Source organism: Protopterus annectens, chromosome 7.part0 (genome assembly GCF_019279795.1).
Source record: "Protopterus annectens isolate FY-2018-M chromosome 7.part0, PAN1.0, whole genome shotgun sequence".
NCBI classification, from domain to species: Eukaryota; Metazoa; Chordata; order Ceratodontiformes; family Protopteridae; genus Protopterus; species Protopterus annectens.
In genome coordinates this window covers 929,086,910-929,110,675 of record NC_056739.1, presented here as the reverse complement: position 1 = coordinate 929,110,675, position 23,766 = coordinate 929,086,910, and the positions used below count along the sequence as shown (strand labels likewise).

At 39.1% G+C, this 23,766-nt stretch overlaps 1 protein-coding gene across 1 annotated transcript in view; it reads right to left on the bottom strand.

Annotated features, from left to right (window-relative positions):
• Positions 1-23,766, bottom strand: part of PTPRG (protein tyrosine phosphatase receptor type G) — a 3,415,981-nt gene that overhangs the window by 143,335 nt on the left and 3,248,880 nt on the right. Inside the window, exons 21-23 of the mRNA XM_044077514.1 lie at positions 15,047-15,181; positions 6,271-6,443; positions 3,899-4,034 (exon numbers count right to left, since the gene is read on the bottom strand). Coding sequence (XP_043933449.1) covers positions 3,899-4,034; positions 6,271-6,443; positions 15,047-15,181 — 444 coding nt within the window. The remainder of the gene's footprint in view (positions 1-3,898; positions 4,035-6,270; positions 6,444-15,046; positions 15,182-23,766) is intronic.

Here is a 23,766-nt window from a genome sequence, read left to right as displayed (position 1 = left end):
CAAGTGGTTACTCAGCGGCAGACCCCTCTGTACGATTTATCAGACATTTACTACTTTGGACCTGGACTATCGCATGATTCAGTGTTCTAAATTATAGCCAATATGTCTGCATTTTTACATTGTTGTCTTTTTCTCCTCAGGCTTGAGCCTACCAACAAGATATCCCAAATCCTCACCCTCTCCTTTCCCCTGCCATGACACTGTTACTGTCCCTACTGCTACCAAATGCTGGTTTAATAGTGGCTACTGGCATGACAACAGTACCATCACTCATGTCTGAAGTGCTGAAACCCTACAAGTGTACCTAAAGGGGGGCACATTCTAGCAGGACTGCATGGATGTATGTGTCTTAGGAACTGCAAAGTCCTAATGCTTCTGTCAGGGAGAAGTATACTTCAGAATAAATTACACAGAAGAGAAAGCACATCAATTGTTACATGCCCGACCAAAAGCTCGGTCTCTGATATCAGGGACATTATTCAAACACCAGACACCAGCAAAGTAATCTACAGAAAAGCTTGTGAGAATCCCTGAAGGTCAGCCTACAAGTATGAGCTGTCTACATCTATAGAACACTGGCAAAGCAAAGAATCGGCATGACCTACATGTACTGGGACAATGTGTAATTCCATAGGCAGTACATCACAACTTTACAATGAAAACTCATAATGTGTTCCATTTGTTGTTAACCATGCCAGCTAACCAGACAGCTTTTCTTCTTGCAGTTCAGCAGAACTGATTAAGTTGTTGCTAAGTGTTACACCAATTCTAAATGGCAACAATGAGGAATCAAAGCCAAGGCTGCAAAATGAAGCTCATACTATTCTTATCTGGGCTCTTGGGAAAACATCCTCTAGAATCTTAATATTTTATCATCTTTCCTCTTCTTACTTGGCCATAACCTTTGCCTTTTATTTTCCAATAACCTTCCTAAAGAAAACAATCAGACCAGTTTCATGACATGTCTAACCCACTTAGCCCTCAGCTTCCCCTTGCAAATTTATACCAAAAATCTATCCAAGACTAACAAAACAATTCATTATACAGCTCTGCCTCATGATAACAGACCACACATCTCACTGCCCTCAAAAAACATCAAAACCTCCTGCTTTGACAACTTCAAGCTGGCAACATTTAACCTTAACCTTACGCATTGTCCAAGTAGCTTTAACTTGCAGCCAAACTGAAGCTCAGAGTTAACTGGACCAAACTGACAGGATACCATTGCTACTCCACTGAACTCTAGTGCGTTGAACTTCAAAAGTCTTAAAATAGCATGCTGTAACACTGGGAGCATCAATAAAAAAAAATGGCCCAGACAGGAAGCATTGCTTTACTCAGAAAAAAAATCACATTTTACAATTAACTGAAACATTGCTGAAAGACAATTTTTACCCCCAAGTATATTCTGTCCCACTACTCCATTTACTTTAACAATAGGTCAGGTGGCAGGTAATGTGGAGGTCTTGCTCTCTTAAATTAAAAAAAATGTATTTAACAACAGGACTGTAGAAAGTAGCAGCAACAGCACTCAAAACTAAATCCTAACAGAACTAAAATTGGGCAGCTACACCGTCTGCATAGGATACATCTCAGCCACCTTCCTCTGAAACACTATTACACTTGCAGACTTCAGCATCAGTGTCACCACAGCCTCTAAATAAAATGCTTAGTCTCCACAACTTAGAACAGTTAGTGAAAACGGCAAAATAAACCTAGTACAAGAACAGGAACTATTGTAATCTCCAACAAGGCACAGATACCTTAACATAGCCACCCTTCCCAATACTCTAAGCAGCCACTGACCAATAACCTCAACATGGTCCTTGAAGACCAAAAAAATACCCCCCATACTTACAGTCTTATTTAAGAATTAAAAAAGCTATCCTTGTTATCCACAAACACTGCAGACCGGTCCCCCACATTCAGCCTCATTGATTTCAACTTAACTTGCTTAAATTGCTTTCTTGAGAAACCTTCAGCCCTGCACTATTCAGTCTTCCCTTCAGTCAAAAGGGAGACTGAGAGGGCAAAAATGCCCACCCCTCAGATAAAAAAAGCTACTGGCAAACTAGGGATAAAATATGGGAAACCTGGAAATGACAGGAATCCAATTCTCAGCTACACCAGAATTACCCAAAGCGAAAGAAACGAGCCACGAAAGCAACTAACTCTGCAAAGATGACTTTCATAGGAAATAGGCAGGTAGTATGGGCCAGCAATGCAAAATACTTCTGGAAAGAAATAAAGGTACTGTAGAATACCCAGAGCTTCCCTTCATATAGATAAAGAAAACCACAATTTCATTAACTATAGGAACCTCCTAACAGAAACCTTAAAAGGACATAACAAACAAGTTCCTCCTTACCAAACCCAGTCGTCTCCATCATCGTCTTCCTATCTTAATACACCAGGAGTTTACACCCCAACATCCTACTTTAGGCAAATTCTGAAAAATTAGTTAAGAAAGTCCTATTGAACTTCAGTTAGAAAAGTGGCAGCTCCTTCTCTGAGCTGCATCCTGCCTTTCCTAAACTGATAGCTGCTCATGTTGAAAAACTGCCCTTCACACACAAATAACTTGTCAGTTACTTCAGGGTTATTCCCTACCCAGTTTAAGCAAGCTGTCACAATCCTTCTTCAGAAGAAACCCAACACCAAGGAGTGGAAAGATTTTAGACCAGTAGCCAACCTTTTTCCAATTACAAAAAAAAAAAATCAAAAAACAGATCTGGAACCATGTCCTAAACTACAGTAACAAATATGGTCTTCTAGGGAAAACCCAACCTGGCTTTTACAACTACTTTAGTACTATGACTGCCATATACACAGCCAATAACCAAATCTTCAATATGGTTGAATCTAGATTATCAGGTAGACTATTTATAGACATGAACAGCATACTCAGAACAGTCACCTATAACCTACTCCTTCATAAGATATCCAGGCACAACTTTGGAAACCAAACAATATTATGGTTGCAAAGTCACTTTCAAGACAGATCACTCCAAGTCTACTCAGAGAATATTTTCTCAAACCAGGGTTCCTTCAAGATGCGAGTATCTCAAGGTTCAGTTCAGTGCCCATTACTTGTCTCACTATTCATCGATGATCTTACACATTACCTTCCTAATCTGAATATTTTAATGTAGACTGATGACTTCCTTGAACTCGGAACTAGCAATAAACTTCCACAGCTCCAGCTGAAACTACAAGCTACAGCTTTGGCAAAATTTGTAACTGGACCCAAAGCACGTTGCTTACCAACATCTTTAAAATTTAGCATCAGGATCTTTTAAACACCTTAAACTATTTCCAAGAACACCAACATTGTTGTTACAGACTCATAAAAGAAGCAACCTTCCAACTGTGACTGAACAAAGACAGCTTGGCCTGACCCTTGACCCTTCAATATCCTTCTGTAAACACACAGACAATACTATACACAGAGTACTCTCACAGCAAACAAAGTACACTCACAGCTAAAATTCTGCCATAACATATCTCATTTATTACACCAGCCTCCAACCAAGCTATAGCAAGGAATGTATTAATTCCACAAATTGAATATGGTCTTCCATTAGTAACGTTATGCTCAAGCTTAAATGCACATATCGGGACAGACAGAACAGGATATGAGGACTGCCTGGGTCCATATGGGTGGAGCAATAGGAATAAAGAAGGAGAAGCCATTCTAGAGAAATTCTAGGAGAAACATCTGGTGGAATTTCAAAATCTCAAAGAAGTGAAAAGTTAGCCATTTTGCACACAGTGTCATAAATTTTCATTTCAAAGTTACTAGGAATGAAAATATCTCAGTACTGTTACACAAACCATATACTGTTGGTAAAAAAAAAAAAATAATAAATTTGATGCAAGCTGAATGTACAAGGCTTACCTCAGTCTGTACGAGGTAGTTGCGCTGTGTCCTGATATGTTTCAGAAAGCCCAGGACATTAACTGTGCTTTTGTCTTTAATTTGTTGCAGCATACTGTCTATAACAATATACGTGCCAGTTCTGCCAACGCCAGCGCTGCACAAAAAAAAAGTTACGACATTAACATTTAGGTACCGCATAATTTACATGACTACAGTGAACATAAATGATGCATGTTTTTCTCTACCTGAGGGTCTAACACTTCATGAAATCAATGCAATGTTTCAGTTTAAAAACTGTTTCAAAACACAGTAACACTTTATTACAGAGAAAAACCTGAAAATGCAAATCATGGAGCTAAACACTCACTGCAGTGAACAGTGGAATGCCACTGCACATATTACAGTGCATTTTTTTTAAGTTTTTGTTTCCTATCACAGCTGTCTACAATCATCCATGTCTCTCCTCTGTAGTCCATTTCCCTTTCTAAGTCACTTGTTCAGCTTGTCTCTTCTGAGGTCATTTGGAAACATAAAAATCCCTTCTGCAACCAGTAGGAGGAAGGATGCACAGTGGAGATGACAACATTAGTCTACTGCACCACCCTGACAGCTGCAGAGGGCTGCTTTGTAATTGCTCCTGTACCCCAATATGCAATACATATACACACGTCCCTGGACTAGCAACATTGGTCTCTATCCATTACTAGTCATCAGTGGCTCTAAACCCCAACTCTCCTGACTCGCTCTCTCTCACAGAATAGGTGATCTGGCAAAAATGTAACAACTTTGTATCCTGTCGCCCCTTTGGACAACCCCTCAGAGATTGGGCATGCTAATCAAACCCAAGTGGAGTGGACCACAATCAGTGCTATGTCCTTTCTAAGGCATACAGTCAGACTGCAGTGCTGCAGTTCCTGAAAGCAGAAATATTATACTTTGGAAAAAATGAACAACAGATGTAGGGCAAATACACACTTCTATGAAATACTTGGGTCAAGCATGATAAAAGTTAAAATTATACTACAAAACATATGTAGGCCAACCTCCCAGCACTGCCCCAGCCTTGAAACTTGCGGCATTAGTAGGGGTAACTCTGAATCGCAGATCTCCCCATTTTCCTTAAAGGTATGGAAGAGAGTAAAGCAGTACAACCAGATACAGTTTAATTTATTTTCCATCTTTTCTTGGCTCTGCTAGGCACTTGATTGAAGACTACTGACATTTTGTAAATAAATTCCACAATGGTCAAAAATATTTCAATCCATTGCTGCTGAACCAACTGTCATATATATCTACCATGAGGCATGACCACGCAGCCAGTTTGTGACAAGTGGCAATGACAATGGTGAAGAGATGGCTGGCTAATTATGTGCACTCCTAATAACAGCCCACAGAAAATCCAGTTCATGTAGGAACAACTTCTGGTGCCTTGAACACCAAAATATGAAGTGATTTTAGACTAAGTACCCTGCATACCCAATCTTCGTTAACTACAGTATTACAAATATGGTATGGGCGATACTTGCTTCCGTCTTCTGGTTCCATCAGAACACGCTGTAGGGAATGAAAACCTAAGCAGTATTTTTCTGGACATGCACACATAATGAATGCCATTTTACTTGGAGCTTTACGATACAAACATGGTACTAAACAATAACAGCTTTGTGAATGAATGTCAGCATTACAGTCTGTTATGTGGAGGGTCTAGATTTGCCAACAGAGATGAAAAGGCTTTGCAAGTCATGCAGGGAAACCTTTACCTCTGACAACAGTAAGATTAGTATCGAAAATGCTTCATGAATCCCTGGGGGTACAATCCTAAAGTACGGAAGGAGCCCCAGGTAATTTTGTGAAGGATCAGATAAGAAACTTAAGTTTTTAAGTAACAGGAATGACAGAGAGGAAAGAAAAACGTCAATCCTGAGCAGTGAGGAAAGGAAACTGCAGGTGTACATTAAAACTCCTACTGGCTATAAATACACATCTGTAAACCAGAGAAAAAGACAAGCCCTCAAGTTAATGTAATTAAATATCTGACAGATAAATAAAGACACACCACAGTTTCCAGCATTTATATGACAACTTATCAGTACTAAAGTACCACAGATAATGGAAAATATGTTACTGCTTTTTTTAAGTAGATTTCAGTACATGAAGAGTGCTGTTGACTGCCTTCCCAAAATTACTGTTTTGCTTTAGTGCACATTCATTTATTAGAAAAACATGTTATTTTACATTCTTTACAAAGTCTAAATAATGTTTTATTTGTCAGTGTATGCAACAGACAGTTAATATACTTTCAACTAAGCAAAGTTCATAATATCTCAGAATACCTTAAATAAAAGTCACATGCTGACTCTCTGACAGGGCTTTGTAACAAAAGTTCTCACCTGCAGTGTACAACTACGGGTCCCATATCTGGTAATGTAGCAGCTGAAGATTTTCGAACAAATGTTAATACAGGCAAAGCATACTCAGGAACACCCATGTCAGGCCACTGGGTATAGTGATACTGAATAACTATCCGCTCATTCTGCCGGCCTTTTGGATTTCCTTTCTGACCCTGTTTAAAAAAAGATTGCAAGAAAAATTGGAAATGTGAGCAAAATGATACTGAAATAATTTCAAAAATCGAACATTTCACTTTTTAAAAATATTTGTGTAATAAACTGGAGAAGTACAGACAGAATCAGTACATGGCTAAATAAAGCAACAGATAGTGTTGAAACGGTTACCAGAACTTGGCATGCATAGAAACTAGCTAACTGCAACAGCTCACTGCACTAGTCTGGGGGCAATTTGTAGTACAGTGCACTTACATGGGTTGTACCAGATCAATTTACCTGTATTTCCTTTCCAACAACAAAAGACCCTATGTGAATAACAAGTCTTAAATAAATGCAACAGCACTTCCATTATCTGCCTCTAATTTCATTAAACAATCCAGACTGTCTTTTGTAAAAGCCACTTAGCAGCTATATTGCCTGTGGTCTTTCCTACAACCTTCAGCAATGTAAGCCAAGACTTGCTATCATGTACCTTTTTCCACGTACACATCCAGGAGCTAATTAAGTTAATCAAGGAGTATCTCACCAAGAACATTCAGTAGGTTATGTTTACTGTCTTTCTGCTCATCACCCAGTGGGATCAAGGGCTCTTAGAGAAGGGCCCGATTCTGGACTCTCAGTTGTTTATTTTTAACTCAAAGTTCTCCTTGCTTTGTGTTGCCACTCTTCTTGATTGGGCACTAAGGTTCTCCAACTTTCCTTCAATATGATTTCACGAAAAATGGTCAGTTTTTGTTGTGTCAGTAAGTGCCTACACCAAACTGTTTACGTCATGAGTTGGCATAGTAACTGCTAAGACCTTTCCAAAAAACACCCAGTCCAGAGGTAAGACAGAATATAAGTAAATGAGGCAAAGCATAGCATTACAACGCAACACAAACTCTGCCAACAAAACTACACAAGAGCAGAGTAATACAAGATAAGCGACAATCAGAACAAAGTTACAAAACAGGAATATCAAATAATAGACTTAGATAACATCAAGAATTAAGCAAAAGGAAACAATGTCATATATACAAGGCTAATTTAAACACGAGTTATGCAACAAATAGATAAATTAAGTTCTGATTTACAACAGCTTAAACAAATACATCTAGGTCTAGACCTTTGGGCTCTAACCCAAATACGTTAAAATAGTTAAAAGGATCTGATTCTTAGGAGTTAATGCAAATCCCCACCAAACCATGGTTCAGACATTGCACCATGCCTTGCACATCTGGAATTGAAAGCCTTGTAATTCAAAACAAAGCTTAAGCCAGAAGACATTGGTGTACGCTAGAGTACAGGTCCAAATATGCAGAGCATTCTGTTCCCAGTGGCTGACAAGTATCATGGCTCCAAAGTTCTAGGATCTCAGAGTACTGTGGCAACAAGAATTCATTTAAGAGGCAGTGAGGGAGGGGTGGCACCTTGTAGGATAGGGAGAATAACAGAAGTCCAAAGTATTTGGGGAAAGGGAGCCAGTGAGTTTTCCAAAGGGTAGCACAGTGGTTCATCCTGCAACTTGACAAGGTTTACAAATCTGCCATTCTTGTTTAAAGTGGTCTGGACTATACTGGTACTGCAGGCAAGATTCACACAGCAGAGAAGGAGCCTATATTAAAGTGTCAGGGTCAAAACACACCTTACTTTGATTAGCCTTGCTTCTACCCAAAATATGAGGTTTGAGCTTTATCAACATTTACACAATGATGACGTGTATACTGGAAAAAGTCACTGAGAACTACTGTTGGTAACCGGGTGGGGGAGACCTGCCTCTTGGGTGTGCCAAATGACACGGAACAGGGTCTTACTAGAACTCAACACATTTTATTTACAAACCGGTTGCTAATGCTACTGAAGTTCACCTGCAGCAAACCATGAGGCAATCTAGCAAGTATAACTCAACCACATACTAGGCTGAATGGAAGTCTTGCACAGTTGCATTTCTACTGGAAAAAAATGACTGCCAAATCAAATGGATAAGCTAGGACTAAGACATAAATTGTCAAGCAAGTCATACAAAGTGAAGCATATTAGGAACAAGAAAAGTGACATTTTGGCACAAAATGGTGCATTAAAAAATACACAGCATAAGGTTACTGAGTCACATTTAACATCCATGCAATAAACCTGCAATTCATAAAACTAGCATGCTTTCAAAGTAAGTTATTTTTGCAAGGCACACAAGTGATGCCAAATCTATATAAATAAAATATTTTCACATGCAAAGTGATATGTAAATATGACTTTGGGAATGAACTGAAGATATCTAGCCATAAAAGAGTGCAAAGCACTTTATGTATGTGAAAAAAAAAAAAAAACTAAACCAGAATTACAGAAGGAGAGACATGCAGCTTACAGGGCTAAAGACAAAGCAGCCCCCAAGTGCAGCAAGAGGTAATCTGAGGAGGGATATAAAGGAGGCTAAGATGGAGTATGGCAGAAAGGTACAGAGCCCCTTTGAAGACATGAAGGATGCAAAGAGACTATGGCAATGCATACAGGAGATGACTGACTGCAAAATCAGGTCAACACAGTTTTTGGACATCATCAAATTCCTGGACAGTTTGAACATCATCTTTGGTAGATTTGAGGAAGGAAACAGCAGGCTGGCACTAAAGCTACCAACTGATGAGAAGGATGCAGTACTCAGCTTCAGCACAGAAGAGGTAAGAAGACAGCTAAGGAGAGTGAACCTCAGGAAGGCTGCTGGTCCAGATAACATACTGGGCAAAGTGTTAAAAGGCTGTGCTGATCAAATAAAGAAAATCACTTCCTCCAGCCCAAATCACTACAGACCAGTCACTCTAGAATCCACTTATGAAATGTTTTGTGCAGCTGATCAAACAGCTTGTTTTGTCATGCCCTCCTCCTGACTTTGACCCTCTGCAGTTTGTGTACAGAGCAAACCGATCCATGGCTGATGCCATATAAGTACCACTACACATCTCCCGTGAGCATTTAGAGGGCAAAGACAACGATGTGAGGATGCTGTTCACAGACTTCAGCTCTGCATTTAATCCGGTGGCACCAATGCAGCTGAAACAAAAACTGGCAAATTTAGGAATCACTAAACATCTCTGTAACTGGATCCTGGACGTCCTGATTAAGTGACCGTAGAGGGTGTGTTCAGCTAAGAACACAAAGTGTATCACGATTAACACTGGGGTTCCACATAGATGTGCTCTCAGCTCACTGTTATTCATCATCCTGACCCATGACTGCTATGCTAAGCACGAGTCCAACCATATCATCATGTTTGCTGATGGAACCATAGTCATGGGGCTCATCACAAAGGAGAATGAAAGGGTGTACAGACAGGAGGTGGCATTTCTGATCAGCTGGTGCGAGGGGAACAACCTTAACCTGAATGTAAGCAAGACCAAAGAGATTATCATAGACTTCAGGAAAAGGAGAACAAACCACCCAGTGCTCAGGATTAATGGTGAGAGTGTGGAGAGGGTTAAGAGTATGAAATTCCTGGGTGTACACATATCAGAGGATCTCTCGTGGTTGGGAAATACCAGCCAACTGGTCAAGAAAGCGCACCAATACCTCCACTTTTTAAGAAGGCTGAAAAAAGCTAATCTTCCTCCTCATATTCTCTTCACCTTCTACAGAAGTGCAGTAGAGAGCATCCTCACTTGCAACTTCACAGTGTGGTTTGGAAGCTGCACAGTTACAGAACGGAAGGCACTACAGAGAGTGGTGAGGGTTGCAGAGAAGGTAACAGGTTCCAGTCTTCCATCAATACATCTTTATTCTGCAAGAAGCATCTGAAAGGCCACCAAAATAATACAGTTCAACATGCATCCTGTGCATGGACTGTTTAAACAACTGGCATCGGGCAGGAGATATCACAGCATCTGCTGCAGGACTACAAGGGTCAGTAACAGTTTCTACCCTACAGTGATTAGACTTCTAAACTCGGGCACTAGTCCCAGGGGTCTGGACACCTAATAAAAGTATTTTTTTTAATTTAATTACGCAATATATACTTACATATATTCCGAGTAAGTGCAATATTTATTTATTATATCCATAGTCAGTATTATTTAACTCACTCAAGTGCAATATTAGACAAATAACTTACGCATTTCAATCTGTAGTGTGTTTTGTTTTACTTTAAATACGGTAATCTAAAAATGGGGAGGGTATTCTTTTCATATATAAGTGTTGGTAAATGTCTTTACTCTTTCTTGTGTGTATTGGGGGTAGTATTGTATTTGTTAATTACATTTACTCCTGTACTCGTATGTGTTGTTTCACTTTCCTTTGTAATCACAAGAATTGAGCTGATGCACAAAATTTCATTTAGGCTACACGTGTGCAGCTCTAAATGACAATAAAGTTTACTTTGACATGCATTTGCAATGGGTCAGCTTGGACGAAACAGATGATCTGTGCTTGCTGTGCCTGGGTAATAGGAAGAAGCACATTTGGTCATTATCATGTGACATAGAACATTATGTAAGGCCAAGCTAACAGACAGAGCAAGGAGCACAGCACCACTGGATCAATAACTGAACAGATGATCCTAGGGAATTTCCAAGTGGAGAAAGCAATACTGCACAGCCTGTGTGAAGCAAATATGGTAGACATGGCTGAAAAGGTTAGCCAGAGTTGTTCATTATCCTGACAGAGAAGGTAGTAATGGCCCCCCACATTCTGGGGAAAAAGACCTTGTTAGACATCTACATGGGATACGGTATGAATGCCCAAGGCTCTCCACGTTGTGTGCAGCAGTACTGGGGCACTGCTGTGTTAGCCCTGACACACCCTCACAACACATTCCACATGTAAATGGTAAGATATATACCATAATCTGCAACATATATATACCTGGGGGATCCATCGCACAACTATGTCCAGCTGACATATGGAGCCATTGTGCCAAAAGAGGCTACCTTTGGACTCCAACCATATAGGTGGCTATGATCCCATGACTCAGACTGGAGACAGAGCATATGGATTATACAGTGCTGCCTATTTCACAGAACACAAGCTGAGTATGTGGACAAAACATAGAGAGGTACATACAGGACAGATATACAGAACTAATAACTTCACAGGCCCCACCAGTGTACACTACAACGGTCAGTTTTATCATCATCCCTTCAGGAATTATTTTCACCACTGCGAACGAACAGAAAACACCATGTTTTGTAGGACATAGTATCACAAATACACAGGTCTAGTAAATGTAAACAACAACCCAGTTTAGTGTCCACAACAGAATCTGCAATATCATGTCACAATAAATCACTCTGCCAGAGATGCACAAAATAGGCATATGCAAAGCACTAATCTTTAAGGCCACTAACAACACACGTGTACAACAGCACTTGGTTTTGCCTTACCAGTAGGAACATGGCAGCTACTTAGTGGAATTGCATGCACCCCCCCCCCCCAACACACACACACACAGTACAGTACATGTCAGCAGTGTACAGTAAAACCCACCTGTGTTATTATTACAAGAGATATGCAATAATACACATACACAAAGCACAGACATGCAACAGTGAAATACCTATGTGTTTTTACAGGATGTGAACAGCCACAGACAGGTCTCAGCAGGAGTAATGTACAAAAGTCTGGTGTCAGTACAGAGAAGAAGGTTCTAATTAGGGTTACTAAGCTAATAAAACAAAGGGAAGACAAGTGGTACAAAGAGAAGTTATGTGTCTATTCTTGTCAACACCTCGGTATCGCTGAGGTGTGGAAGAACAGGGGTCTGCAAGAATGATCAGGGAAGGTCCAGGAATTCCTTGCTTTCTGTGCAGCATGATCTGAAGGACCCCAATAATGTTAATGAAGTGCCATTTGAAAAGGGGTTCCCCCTGCCTCAAGGTGGTACCTCAGAAATCAGATTTACATATCAGACCTTTAAGTAGGCCTTGCCCCCACCTAAGATCTCTGCCTTGCTTACAAGGATGAAAATGATGCTATGCTGCTTGGCCTTCTACATGTTCATAAAACTGGAAACATCACAAATATCCACTCTACACAATCCACAGGTCAGTATGCAATGTCCTAAAACACAATGTTCTTCTACTCCTTACACTATGAAGGCAGGCTTATCCTTAGCTATACACCCACCCACTGACCTCTGGTTCCAAGGCCACAAGTCAAACTAAGGATGTTGAAGGACACTCTAGCCTTAAAAAACTCAGCTATCTTGACAACTAAAATTTGTAGTTCAAATACAGCCTAAATTCCTGTTTAAAAACTGAGCAATCATTCTGCCATCCTACAGTAAACATCAACAAAGCACACAAAACGCACTACCTTTCCTTTTGTTCACCAACATGCAGTAACACATTCTGGCTACACACATTCTGTACTACAACTACATGATCCCTTTACTTCTGGTATTCCCATACTTAACTGCACTATATTACACCTTACAGTACCTACAGAGGTGAAGTAGATTAATGCCATTGGGAAGTTTTCCATTAACAAGTATTACACGTCCAATATGCAGAAATCACAAAGCAACTTAATTGTAGTACCTAGTACTGACAGTTACCATGCCACTCAAACTCTTGGAGCATCATGAAATCTGGACAAAGCCTAAAATAATGGAGGGGACAAAGGCCCAAAAATAGGGACCGATTTTAAATATTGCTCTTATAAACTTAGAAAGTTGTTAAAATAAAAGGATTTGCTTAGCATGCATTTTTTTACAGAGAAGAAGCCTGAAACTCTAATGCATGTTATTATTTAGTGACTTCAGTCCTCAGTTATTTAATAGAGGGCCATAAATTTTATGAGGAACAGAATAAAAATATTAGGCAAAAATCTGGACATTCTGTGAAAATTTAAGAGGTATGACGGTTACTGCAGCCCTCATCATAAGTACATAAATAGCTGCTCAGTGACACAGATGTAAGTTCCAGTAAGGTCTATGCCATGTCTAGTAATATTTTTTTTATTTTTTTTTTAGAAAACTTGCAACATTACTCTATCTATAGCATCCCATGACCTAATTAATAATCTCTAACCTATTGTTCAGTTCCTACAGCAAGTGAAGGGTATTTAATGAGATGCAGAAGGTCAAACACCGTGTAAAGTGATATTAAGCTCTAACATTCACAACAACAGTTTTGTGGCATCATCCAATTCACAGACCAGTTACAACATAACTAAATTATGTCATACTGCATGCATTCTTAAGCACCAAAATAAGAGATTATTTATGGTTGTTACAAGTTGAGAGAAAAGATGCACATCACAAGTGAAACAGTTTTTCTAACATGAATCACACATCCTGGTAATTATGATCTATGTTGAAAATTTAGAATGCACTGCATCTGCTCCTTACAATACTTGTGTGAGAAGAGATGCAACATTACTACAGCAATGTTTTTTTTCCATATAACACACTTTATACAGCCTGTCAATATGCAAACTGCAACTTGCTACACATACCTTATTTATATCACCTTAATATCAGCTGTGGTTCTCAGAATTTCATCCTCAGGAGGGACATTGTTCCAACTTACTGGTCTAATGGAATGTAGTCTGAAGATGTTTCACTGTTAAAGACATACAATGTACCCTGGGGGTACAGAGGGGCGTCTCCTGCTCTCCAGTTGAATATGGATATACTTCTCTAACAATATACTTCTTTAGGGCTTCATTACTACAGTTCCTTTCATTGCATCATTTTCTGCTAACATGTTCTACATACATCCTGAATACACCTGACTTCTAAGAAACATCGCAGGATAGCTTTCTTTCTCCAGCCCCAATTAGTTACATTGTGACTCTTCTCAAAATCCCTTCAGAGCAGCTCTCCAAACACTGCTTCAGTGCAACGCAATTCTGTGTTCCTGCTCCACTGTGTACAAATAATTGTGATATAACACACCGCTCTCTCTCTATGGACTTTAATAAAATGATTGCATCTCATACGTAAGTAGAACATTCTAATGTAGTAACATCATGTATAAAAATACATTTCTTACAATACAGCACTCTGCTTTGCCAAAGAATACCAATAATACAGTTTGTAAGACAAAAATACTTCTGAAGATGGTAAAAGTTTAACTGTAAAACACATTCGGAATTACAAAACATTAAATGCTTAAAAGCATGGACATTTGATACTGTGGGTCAAATCATTTCAACATTTCCATAACTATGATACTCACCTTGTCTCTATGCATTCTACACCTATCCCATATTACAAGTTATTTTTTCACCAGTCACACACACAGTACAAGAGAGCAGTAGTGTATCATCACTCCTCTGTTCACAAAAGGTGACAATATTTTTACTGAACTAGGAGGTGAACACATTGGTAAAACACTGGGCTTGTGATCCTGTACTTTTGCTATACCAATACACAGTTTTGTTGCACATTTAGTTGTTTATTACCTGGTTATCTGTCTGGCTAGGTAATTTGCTCCAAGTCACAAATAGAAGGACAGGCTGAGGGAGCTGAACTCAGGACTACAGGTCCAAGATGAGACTTGTGAGCAGCTCATAGACTTAACCCCATGCACCTACCATCAGGTATCCTGCCATTTGTCTGGGATATGCTACCACATACACAAAGGTACCATGTATTTCTTACAGCATTCATTTATTTCAACACCAAATCACTTACCTTTTTAACTTTTGTATTTCTAATTGCAAAATGGCGCACAGTATAACATGCGTAAACTTTTGTGCTTTTCAGAGTGACGATGATGCTTCCATATTCCTCACTGTTTTCTGTTGGCCAGTACTGATCACATTTCCTCTAAATAAAAAGCAGCAGAAGGACAGACTTTTAAGCATAATTCCTGTACTATAAAACAACAATTAAAAGTAGTCGATTTTACATTACTGCCTATGCAACACATTTTGAGTGACATTCAGATTTTGTTTATTAAAGTCTATCCCTTCTGGAAAACTAAAAATCCCATAACAGTAGTCATGCAGGGGTACTGACACTATTTGCACAATTTTTACTGTACAGCAATGCTTAATGAAAAAAATGCAAATGAGCCTGACTCTTTGTAATGTACACTTCCTATACAAATATCAGGCTTGCTATGGAAAACATGGTTTTCAATAAAAATAATCTGTGTGACTTGCTTTCCATTTAATGCTGGGTATTTTTCAGACAGGCTCCAGGGGTAACTGGACAGATCAATTGCATGGTAATGGGGTATACAGCAATGTTAATTCCATTCAGGCTGGTAGTAATGGTGAAGGTATTTCCCTGTGCCAGTCTTTGGCATTTGAAATCAAGCATGCATTTTGTCCTTCAGTGAACAAGAAAGTACCCAAGTACCACAAGGAAGAGGTACAGGGGAATTCTATTTTAACAGAAAGACCTTCAACAGGTCAACTAAATCTTCCAAAACTAGTTGGCAGTATTCCATGGAACAATTCCTACTAGACAGTCTTCCTTCACTAAATTCACAACTGGCATTAGACAGACTTGGATGACCTCTTTTACTATTCGGCTTTTGTGTATAAGACAGCACTGTAATAAATAATCCAAGGGCAATACATAAGAAGCAAAACAAAGACTGTGTATTGGCATTAAAGAAAGTTGATAAACCCTTTTCAAGAAAGACCTGATACAGTATTTATAAAAACTAACTGCACAGCTTTTTAATCTGAAGTTTTTCCGTGTAGCGGCATTTACTGGAAATCATCTCCAGGCTGTCTGAGTATGCTTCCAATTCATCAAAATTTGCACCTGTATGTGACCCTGATACTGGCGAGTGCCTACATACTGTGATATCAGCAAAGTGGCTAGAGTTTGTAGATCCCACCTCCACAAAACAGGCAGACATGTGATGACTGAATAAATTCCTTTTAATTGTCCAGATTTTCCTAGATTGTCCAGATTTTTGCCTCCTATTCATGGTCTGTTCCTCACAAAATCTTGGTGTGTGTGTGTGTGTGTGTGTGTGTGTGTGTGTGTGTGTGTGTGTGTGTGTTGGGGGGGGGGTGGTTTTGCTGGCAAATCACTGAAAATTTAAGTCACTAAATAACATACATTTGAGTTTCAGACTTCATATCCTTCAGAAGAATGCATGCTAACACAAATACTGTTATCCTAGCAACTTTCTAGGTTTATAAGAGCAATATTTAAAATCTGTCCCTATTTTATGGGCCATTGTCCCCCCATTATTTTTGACTTTGTCCAGATTTATTGACTTCTTACACTACGAGGTTGAGAGGTATGAAGTCTGGGTGTGATGATGGTTCTGTGTTGATACAACAGCAGACTGTGCCACTAAAAGATGATATAAGAATAGACAGCAAATAATTGTGATGACAGTGCAGAAAAGCTCTATGTTGGTGAATTCTTTGGATGTTCTAACAGTTCAGCATTGTGAGTAGAAGGAACCAAGTTAAGGACCAAAGCAATGTTCAGCATTGGGGATAAACAAAGGGATGGTCATTCAAAAGGAAAATAAACTGAAAAGCTTAGGAAGGGAATGTAAACATGATGACAGAGATGTCTGAAAAACAAGAAAAAAAATAGAAAAAATAATAATAATAAAAAGAAAAAAGAAACATGTCTGGGAGTACATACACATCAACTGGTGTACGGGACTCTAAAGTAACCACCAGTGCATTTTTCTAGATCCTTCTCTCCTTCCCGTCATGAAGAGAACTCAATTCCTCCTGCCTTCCACTGGCACACTCATTATTCTTCTTTACTGGTGTGATGCCCCAGCACTGACCCAGTAATCAAGGAGCCTCAATCCTCACCACTAGCACCAGTGGGGGACGCATACACTGGGAAGATGGCAAGCACATACACACACAGTAAAGTACAATTTCTCTTAAGAACACACAGAGATCACAGCCAGTCTGGGGCTGGTTTCTCTCTCTTTCTCCAGCTCCCCAATAAGACTCCCCAATGGCACAGCTTTAGAGTTGAGATCTCAGCTGAGTGGCCAAGCCAAGATCTTTAGCACCCTCTCTGTCCAAACAGTGCTTTGTGCCCTACCCAAGTAGCTGACACACACACACACACACACACACACACACACACACACACACTTTGAAATTTGATTTATACATAAACAAACACACACACACCTGGGAAAGGTTGGCACAGGTTCACTTGCTTTGTCCCCTTTTGCCCAGACTATAATGTAGTTATTACTGCCATCAGTCAACTCTTTATCAGCTACTTTAAGGCCCTTAACAAAGGGGGTCCAGTCTTACTGTGTAATATTACTACAAATCCCAATGGTAGTTTGACCAAGAGCAAGCCTGTTAGGAGTGATTCACACAGTGTCACCAAAGAGATATGCAAGTATTCTAAGAGCTTAAATATCTCTAGACAGACCAGCCACAATTGAAAGGTTTAAATATATTTAATAATAAATAATACAATAACAAGAAAATACTCAGTAAATAATCATAGTTACATCAGAGTCCAAAATCACAGGAAATATTTAAAACATTATTGCAGGACAGTCTCAAATAAATAAAGAAAACATCTAAGCTTCGCTATATTCCTATTTCTAAGACAAATTACTGTACCCTAGTTAACTTGCATACAGAACAACCAGCAGGCAGATGTGATGAGTGGATGTTCTTGTCAGGTCAAAGACAAAATACAAAATGCACAGTTTCTCTCTCACAGAATTCTTAAATTAACATCTCAAATATTGCTGCTGGGATACTTGCAGCATGACATCACTTCTTGTCGTCTGACTATCCCAGGTGAAAAACCCCACTTTAGCTGGTAGCATTTAGCATCTCTCTGTGAAAATACATAAACAAGGACTTTTCTTAGATCAAAGGTAAATGGAAATTGTAAAATAATTTACATTCCTCCAAATTTAAAGACAATACAAAAAACTTCTAGTTCTAGACATTGTGTCTCCTCTTGGACTGAAACCATCTTTTATGGCACAGTTATAAAATAATTTAATTTCAACTATTTTTCTGAAGTTTTGCAAGTAAACCTTCTATGTGCCAGTTCCCACTGTTAAATTATATACATTTACACAGTTACAATAGTGTATATATATTTCTGTTCTTTTCCAGTAGGGTACACTGTGGATACATCTTTAAGGTCAACCTTTCAACACACTTCTGTACCAGCAGTTTGATAAACAAACAACATACAGGCCTAATACATTTGTAATATAAGCATATGAATCATGTTGATATTCACAAATGACACACAACCACTGACAACCTTCCAGACAGCTGGGCTGGCAGTATCTCCTTTTGTGACACCTGATATCAGGGAATATAGGCAGAAGGAAATGCCAGCTAGGGAGCAGAGCGCCATCATCTGAGCAGGGATCCACACATTTCTGCATACTTTCTAATTTCCCTGCTCCAACTGTGGCAGTATGACACACTGCCAAAGCAGGACTTGCAAATACTAGCCAAGTACTTTGTGTTTGTACAGAGAAACACACACACACACACACACACACACACACACACACACACACACACACACACACACACAGCTAGAACAACATATTGTTTCAATCTGTCATGCACAGTCACTACCACTATACGTATGTTTCTCTGCTCAGCTTCCAACAGGCAGCAGACTTACAATGGCCTGAACCACCTCTTACCTGCCAGTTTAAGCAAACAGACTCAACTTCCATGCCTCTGGGGATGTAGTCAGGGCTTTAACCCTCTGTATCACACAGCTAACTGTCACCAATACATTCTTGCCTTGCTTTGTTTAAATGTTCTCATGATTAAGGACAAAGAAACAATATAGTGTATTTGCCTTTTCAGAAGTTTGAGAGTGCTCCAAATAGACTGCTTGAGGCAAAATCTCTGATCAAGCGACATCAATTTTATAGCCAAAATATGGTCAACAAATACTGCAGAAGATGCTTTTGATGTGAATTTCAAAGTCAGAGAAAAGATTAAACTGTTCTGGCTAAAATAACAGACTAAAAGACACTAAGAACTGGGAAAAGATGAAGGTCAAACTTATTAAAATGGTACAGAAAAAAAATAATATCAGTTTAATTTAGGAATGTATTTTGTTTTGGGTAAAACAGGGAGCTAATAATGTAATATCCATGCCAAGCAAATCTAGGGACAAAGAAAAATGGTGGACTAGTGACTGAAAATTAAAAGTTAAACAAGTATATGTGAAAAGGGGTGATTAAATATTTTCCTGATCCTTTTAACCGGGGAATGAAAGACATAATTTTTATGACAGCCAATGGTGTTTTAAATGTATGGCACATGTCATATAACTACTAGTTTGTTTAGCAAATTGTTACTGCCAGCCTGAGTATGGCCACTATGCTACTGTCAAAATATTTAGGCTGTACCTTGTGTGGCTGGGAAGATATTCAAATGGGACCATATGGAAAGGCTACTAAAATGAGTACAATGTATGATGTTAACAGGAAGAGCAGGAAATCTGTTAGAAAATTACCAATTAATGTTTGCAGTGGACTCCCAGCATAAAATGGCAAGACTCAAACAATGTTGCCATATATGCCTCCAGGTTATGAATAAGGTTTTGGTGACAGGCCAGGTTCCAAAGAGCTGGAGTGAAATGGTCATTACAAGGCTAGATGGAGATCTAGAATCCTCAGCTTCCTACAGGCCCACCAGTTTTTAATACAGATTATCAGCTTTTATGGCCATACTAGCAAGAGTTGCTCTCATGACTGTGCTGCTTTGTCCAACATGACTTACGAGGACTTGTCAAGGACAGGAAGACAGACATCCAGACTTTTAGCACAAAACGCAGACTTCAGGATCAGCTTTACTGATTCTTAGTTTGGATGTCAGGAAAGCCACTGACAGAGCAGACAAGGCATTTCTGACACAAAATATTTTTTTTTTGTCTTTCATTTTCTGAATAACTAGCTTATACCTGGGAACAGCTGCTGATGTGACAACTGAAATGGTTGTGATACTCTGGCAGAAATTAAGTACGACTTAGGCAGGATTGTCCCAGCTGCCCCTCCTATTTGTTCTCTGTTTAAGGGCCTCTAAATTGTAAACCTTAGAATCTCCAACATCTTTGGTTATCACTGTGGCAATAAGGAATTTAAAACTGCCTTATATACAAATGTACTAGTCTATTTATCACCTTAGAGACAGATTTGGAGCATTCATTTACTCTTCTAACCATATTTGAATGCTTTGCAAGTTGTACAGTACTAACACTCTTACTCATTCAATTTACATTTTCCATTCCCATCAGCTTCATTCCAAATGTCCTTATCTGTGGAAGACGAAACCTTTTTACTTCTATACAGCTGGCCCCCTCCTTACAGAAACCAATGAAACTCACATATGCTAAGGTACTATAAGATCTCTGTGGGCTTTAAGAACTGCAAAATGCATTGTTAGACTTAGGCTAAACAGTTTTCAACAATCCAAATGCTTCTGACTCCTCAATTTTTATATCCAGCTCAGGGCTTGCCTTCAGAGCTCCCTTCTCAACTATGTCTAAATAACTAAATGTGTCTGTAAGTTTTCTTTGTGGAGCTTTTTTCTCCGGGCCTCTGCTGAAAAAGGGCCTTTTCGGCTCAGTCAGACACCCCCGGTCAACAAATGTAAAATAAATAAATAAAATGTAATAAGAAAGGTGCCACATCTCTTCCTTGAAATGGAAAAAAGCCAGAGTTCTCTGGGCATATCAATAATTCCCACTGATAAGGGTGAGCTTATGGGGTTACAGATCTATAACTTTAATATAAGGACACATAGATTACGTGACCCTACCACTGGCAAATGGATTCCCAATATATGTCTTAGAAACTGTCTGCAGAAGAACTGAGCCTTGATATTACATGTCATTTAAAGCTAGAGACAAGTCTTCTCTCTTCATTCACGGTGTGAGTCTATCATTAAGTCTATCCACTGGTAGAGTTTAGAAATATGCCTTTATGACATACTACTAATTAACCAAGCCTGAAGTCCCAGGACTGAGTTATTGGGAACAGCTGTTAGGCAACTTTCTGATGCACTGGCTTTATCAAAGAGCATGGGTTAAACCCTCATATTCTTTCTGAAGGTATCATTGGTAGGTTGCAGTTCGTGCATGTTAAGCAGGCAGATCCTGGGAGAGATTATGTTCCACAGTGGATCAAGTGGCTACATTAGGCTAGGAGAGAGGAGGCCTGTCTTAACTCATTATATCAGAGTGACACCTCCAGGTGCATCTGCAGTTAACTCCTACTGATGTCTCTAGGCGTCAAATATTGCCTGCTCATATTTGCATCAATAATTCCAAAATCATGCTATGTACAAGGTTTTAAAAGATTTCATCTTAAAGCTTACACAATGGCAAATTCAACATGATTAATTTATGGCCTCTGTCTAGTGCAGGTAAAAAGATATTAACCATTGTTTTTATGAAATTAATTTATATAGATATCATTTTTACTTTTTCTAAATATCTCAACAACCAAGTAACACAGAATTCCTTAGTCTCATACGAAAGCACTCAGCTAGATGAATAAAATGCTGCTGACAGTATATGTGTAACTTGAGCGGTTGCTGAGATATTGTAAGTTGTTTACAAAATATTACAACTATAATAGTTACTGTGTTTACTGTGACTTATAAAATTCAGTTTAAGACTTAGGACCTAAAGAGTACTACCACTATACAACAGTTTGTGCTGAAGGGTTTACCATTTATACTTCTTTCATAACCTCTATGGTTTCAGAGATATGAACATTTGTTTGAAATGTGAGGACATAATTTGATTCTGTTAAAAGGCTTGGGCCCTGTCCTTTGAAAGTTACATTGCAAACTTCCTGAGCTCCATTGGAGTGAATGTGTTAGGTTGATGGGTTTAAAGTATACATTTTTGATCAAAACAGGCAATTTATAACCTACCTGTGACTTTCAACAGTCAGGTCTCGTCCCATTTATGAATGTTTCCCAAGCTGCCAACTAAATGTAACCATATTTTGGAGAAGAAATGCTTGCATAAGTATTTTTACATCCAATGAAGGATGCTAACGTATTTCCAAGCCTCCATTCCACTGTACTTGAGCTGTCTGGTGTGTTTTAAAGGACAGGATTTTAATGATTTTGAAATGCAAAACCTTAGACCACTTGAAATAAGAGGTCTTGGATACGGGTGATTTTCTGTGGTCTTACATAGTGTCTTCTTCCTCTATCTTTTGGCTGAGTAGACTGGGATGCTGCTGGATAGGTTTGGCATGAAAGTGCCCTTCTGCCTCTACTGATGTTGATAGTAAGGAAGGTGAAACATGTCAAAATGAAATGGACAAATACTTCAAGTGAATCCGAAACTTAAGAGATACAGGAGGATAGTTATTTGCTGAAGATGTAAACACTATTCATTTTAAAGATGTATACACTTAAAATATATATATATTTCAACTGGTAATGAATGTTGCATTTTATACCAAGTTCAAGCTTTTCATGACTGTTCCATAAACCCAAAAAAGTTGCTGTTTCTTTTAAGAGTCGATGCATTGTCTTTAAATGAATACAAAAATAAGTTTTCAGGAATACTGTCTCCTTATGGAGTACTGTGTAGGGCTAACTGCACACCACAGCATGCAGCTTGGAAAATGTTCAAACTGAGGTAACTGCTACCAAAGGAACATCCCGAAATAGGCATTTAAGTTTTGGAGAAAGCCACGGTGGTGCAGCAGTAGCATTGTCGCCTCACAGCAAGAGGTTCTCCTGTTCGATTCTCGGCTGGAGCGCCTTCTGTGTGGAGTCTGCATGTCTTCCCCGCAGTTGAGTAGTATTCGAAAGACATGCGTGAATGGATGTGCCTTCGTTGAAGGTTGGGCATCGAGCTGGCACCTCGGCATCATAAAAATATACTGCCAATCATTAGTGGACTGGAGTTCCACTGTGGCGACCCCTAACCGGGAAAAGCCAAAAGAAAAACAACAACTGGTAGTTTTAAACAGATACACAGTTAACTTTTCTATGTCAACAGTCAGATCCTATGTAGGACATACTGGATGCTTGCTATAGTTGGATAACACCCTTCAGAAATGAGCAAGGGTACTGGAAAGTAACACTGCTTTTTTCTACTACTACTACAATGGAGCTTCTGATTCTCTAAGTACTGTCCACCCACTTCCATCCACTACTAACCAATCCGTACTTAAACAGGCAATGTTAGTTATGTAATAACCTGAGTTTTGGTCTTATCAGGATCTGATAACAATACACTTCCATCTGGGAATCCAGGAATTTCCTCGTCTGCAATTTGTTGCTCACTTAGCCATTTCTGAGCTCCAAAATGTTCTATATGCCCCAACTGTGGAAAAGCCTGGCAAACCTTGAGGTAAAAATACAGCTATGTACAAAGCTGAATGGGAGATATGGGCATTCTCTGGAAATGATTTAAATATGGAA